The sequence below is a fragment of the Elephantulus edwardii genome, unplaced genomic scaffold (genome assembly GCF_000299155.1).
Source record: "Elephantulus edwardii isolate Elephantulus edwardi_28Jun2011 unplaced genomic scaffold, EleEdw1.0 scaffold00445, whole genome shotgun sequence".
NCBI classification, from domain to species: Eukaryota; Metazoa; Chordata; class Mammalia; order Macroscelidea; family Macroscelididae; genus Elephantulus; species Elephantulus edwardii.
Window position 1 is genome coordinate 824,863 of NW_006400195.1, and position 4,510 is coordinate 829,372.

The following is a 4,510-nucleotide window of genomic DNA, read 5'->3' on the forward strand; positions in this document are numbered from 1 at the left end:
GGCAAAGTTACAAGCAATATTATACTGTTTGTTAAGAGTTGTTCTCTTTTCTTCCCTAGAACTCCAACTAAAGTTATTATTGTTGTTGCTGTTAATATTATTCCATGTATCTCTCTGATAGAAGGGATGGGGACATATGGACAATGGGGGAAAGAGATATATTATCAATTAATTGATAACAACATCTTAGTAAATAATAAAATAAATTAAGTAGTTTCATAATCTGTCAAATAACCCAGACGTCAGGTCAATGAGTTTGATGGAAACAAGAAGGGAAGTCATAGAGTGTCAGAGAGCTATGATGTCATTCATGCCCTGTTTTATGTTACTGTTATTGTACTAGAAGAAGGCATTGTTAGTGTGAGATGTCAGGATATGAGACCAAGAAATATCTCCCAGGTATCTCTATAGTCAGTATTGATTCCAAACAATAAAAGATCACAGTGACAAATACTATGCCTTACACTTAGATACAGATAGAGAGTAGGGGAAACATAACTTCATAACAGTACTTGGAATGGTGCAACCTAATTGCCCATACAGCTAAGAGAGATTCCCTAGTCAAGCCAGAGGCATGCTAAGAGTGTCTGTTTTAATCTCTGAAGAATTCCTGAGTATGACAACAATCTGCAAAGTGGTCTTAGGGAGAGGAAGGGAAGGGGAAGAAGGAAAATGTGCAACAATGAATGAATGAATGAAAACTCAACGTTTCTGTAAACTTTTGTTAAAATAAATAATATAAAATAAAGAAATAAAAAGGTAAAAAAATAATTCCTGAGTTCTGGCCAAAGTGTGACAAATTATACAAGGGTATACATTTCAAGGGCATGAACAAAGACAGGGGTGGAGGTTTCATTCTGCTCTATGCATTATTGAGGAGGTTGTATTCAACTACACAGTCTTGTCCCCTGACTCATACAAAACGATTCACAGTGAAGAAGCAAGGGAAGGATTTCCATAGACTTCCACTTTCTATCTAGAATTTGTCATCTCTGACAACATTATGAGACAATTTGGCAGCCACCAACCCATACAGGTGAGAGATTTCTAAGACAGAGACAGAGTTAAGGTCTTACTCTTCCTATGGCTCTGCCACACCTTCTCACCCAGGCACTCTCACAAACCATCTTGGAAAATGAATTGGCAGTAGAGAAAGGTGAAGGGGACACTTGGTTTGAGAAGCACTGCCCTAGAACAACTCCCATCTGTGGTTAAGGACTACGGTGGTATTCTTGGTGTGTGGTTTTGTTTTTTTCCCCCATTTTCAATCCATCATGGATCAATTAGTTTGTGAAATCAATAAGCATGAATCATTGGAAAAAGAAAATTAAAAAAGGCAAAGACATACAAAGCAAAAGCCCAAGTTTTATTAGATTCAACAAATACAAAATTCTTCTTTCACATTGTTAAAAGATCTGACTAGTTCATTACATGTTGGTATTTCTTTCATTGTTCAGAGAGCTGTGCCTATCCAAAGAACTCTTTTTCAGTAGTATAGCTATAGGAAATTTAGTCTTTCACATATTGTGCCTATATAGACTGCAGACTATATTAGGCTCTCGGGCATTCAGACTCAAGACTTTAAGGCTGAAGAGAGTTCAACCAGTTGTCGTTGTTATGTGCTATCGAGTTACCTGCAACTCATAGCATTCCTATGTACAGTAGCCCTAAACCCTGCTCCATCCTGTGCCAAGTTTATTGTCTCTGACACACCTACCCCTTTACCCCAGTCACTGAATCAATCCATTTCATCGAGGGTCTTCCTTTCCTGAGCTGTCCGTCCACCCTCCCAAGCATGACATCCTTCTCCAAGGACTGGTCCTGCCTTGCAACATGATCAAAGTATGTCAGACAAAACTTCAGAATCCTTGCCTCCAAGGAGCAGCCTCGTCTCATCCTCTCTGAGATGAACCTATTTGTTCCCCTAAAAGTCCATAGTGAACCGATTAGACTCATACTAAATAACTGCTAGGTAAGTAGGGTGAGTTGGACTGGTAATTGATTTCACTGATGTCTATTAAAATTATGCTAAGTGGAATATCTCAGTCATAAATGATAAATACTGCATAACAGTATGGTTACAAAATAGAACAAATACTGGCTGGGGGAAGTTGGAGAGGGAATGTAAAAGTAAAGAATGGAAAGATAATGAACTGCATTAGAATAGATGAAGGAAAGAACTCGTTGAAAGGAGTATGATTATTATATGTATGAGAACAATCTTGAACAAGGGGTATACTGCAGGTAAGCTAAGGGAGGGAGATGGAAGGAAGGAGAAAATATGAATCAAAGAATAAATAAAAGAGAGGGGAAAAAGGAATTCCACTGTGTAACCTTCATTCTGGACTCTTATCATCTATGTCATATGGCGTAGTGGAGTGTACTCTGGGCCGGGGTGGGGAGATTATGTACCAGTGAAAGAATTTTTCTTTTACTTTTCAAGAGAAGAGCGAACTGGGGGGGGGGAAGGGGTGGGTAGGGAGAAAAAGGCAACAATGAATGAATGGAAATCCAAAATCTATGTAAACATTCATTAAAATAAAAAAAAACCAACAAAAAAATCAATTCCCCACTCATGCATATATAAGGGGGAAATGCTTCAGATGAAGTTCTCATAATTATCTTGATATTTTTATCAAATTTAATGATGTACTATTTTAGACATTCTCAAATTTATTCCATTAAGATTAAATGCACATATACAATTAAAATATTAACATCAAATATTCTCACAAATGACAAATATGCTTCAAATTGCAATCACAGAATTAAAAATTAAATATAGTACTTTATTTTTTTTAAAAAATCCAGATCTGCGTGGATTGCAATGGGAATGGTCAAGGAGATAAGACTGGTCCAAGAATAGAATCTCTTTACAATATCTCATCTTAAAGTGATCTCGTCTCTTTCAAAGAGAAATATTCTCAAACTTTAGTGGATGAAAAAATTCTGCAGCACAAGACAAAGGGAGTATTTTCACTTCCTTTAGAAAAGAAAACAGTCCTCTGTTTTCTCCCCTAGCAAAGAAAACAGATCTCTGTTGTGAAAAATGATCAGATACAAAAAAGGAAAAGTCATTTCAGAAAATACCTACTTGGTGCTTTTAGTCAAAACAAAGATTCAAAGAAAATACGTTTTTCAAGAAGAAATGAGTCCACTAAGCTAATTAATAAATATTAGAATAAAACAGGAAATTAACAACTTTTCCCCCCCAGTGAGCAACATAAAAGCTTTGTTTGAGGCGTAAAGCATGTCCTGGTGTTGACTTTTAAGGGTCATGTTTAGCGCCCCCCTCTATCACAGTGTCCTGGGGAATGAATCAGAATGGGTGCATCTTGGAAAGAAAATGATGGCTTACTGGGAAGTTGAAATGAAAGAGAAGGACTTACTCAAATTATTATACTGGCAACTCGAGGCATGGAGGGGCTCACCCTAAAATAGGCGAGAGGGCGGATCTGGAAGTGGTGACACAGCAGGGGCTTGGGACCAAGGGCTCCTCACCTTCCTCCCAGGATTCCCAATTCAGTCACCCTACTCCCGTGAGGAATTTGAGGAAAGACCGGGCCTATGTCACGGACACAGCTACTTGTTCGATGAAACTGGCCAGGTTTATGTCCCACTCAGAAAGTCCTGCACACTCATGAGTGCTCAGGGTGATATGGATCTTGTTGTACACGTTAAACCATTCGGGATGGTGGTCGAGTTTCTCAGCCTGCAGGGCCACCCTTGTCATGAACCCAAAGGCCCTATTGAAGTCTTTGAAATGAAACTGCTTAAAGATAGCATCACGGCCTTCCACCTCACTCTAGCCCACAGCTCTCAAGTTCGGCAGCAGCTGGTCCCTCTCTTCAGCACTTAGCATGTGTGCTTGGCCAGCCATGTGCGTGCGGGGCTGTGGTGAGCAGGAGGTGGGGGGGGGCAGGCCCACCAAAATGATCAACTTTTTTAAAAAAAAATAATTTTAGTCCCGCGCACAGACACAGTGGACGGTGGGAATGAACTTGAATTGGGTCACACCCCTGCAACTCTGACCCACGACCCCCATTTTCAGGTATCGCATCGCTCCCCCGACCCAGCTCCCGACCCCCTCCGCCAGCTCTGACCCGACCCAGCTCGCGACCCCTGCCAACTCTGAACTTTGGGACTGGCCAAGGTCCCGCACACAGACACAGCGGACAGTGGGAGTGGACTTGAATTGGGACACACCCCTGCAGCTCTGACCCAGGACCCCCATCTTCAGGTATCGCATCGTGAACCCTGCCAGCTTTGAACTTTAGGGCCCTCGGGCCAGGACTTAAAGAAAAGGGGGGAAAAAACAACAAAAACAAAAATGAAACAAAAAACCACACAAAGGAACAAAAAAACATAGACCAAAGTTATAGCATTTTTCAACAGCAATTGAAAAAGTTGTCCAATATTGAAGATTTAGTTTCTTTAGACTACAAACTGCTGTTTGGCCCTACCACATTGGTCCCATCAACCTAAGCAAAAGGAAGGTACTGGACATCTT

General features: G+C 40.4%; 1 protein-coding gene across 1 annotated transcript; it reads right to left on the bottom strand.

Annotated features, from left to right (window-relative positions):
* Window positions 1–3,494: 3,494 nt before the first annotated feature.
* Window positions 3,495–3,892, bottom strand: LOC102867842 (pterin-4-alpha-carbinolamine dehydratase-like). The gene has a single exon (XM_006902745.1). It carries the CDS (start codon window positions 3,731–3,733, stop codon window positions 3,566–3,568), a length of 168 nt encoding a protein of 55 aa, XP_006902807.1. The 5' UTR covers window positions 3,734–3,892; the 3' UTR covers window positions 3,495–3,565.
* Between the last annotated feature and the right edge of the window lie 618 nt (window positions 3,893–4,510).

Coding starts and splice junctions, on each gene's coding strand:
- LOC102867842 (XM_006902745.1), bottom strand. CDS start 3,733: ATGACAAGGGTGGCCCTGCAGGCTGAGAAACTCGACCACCATCCCGAA.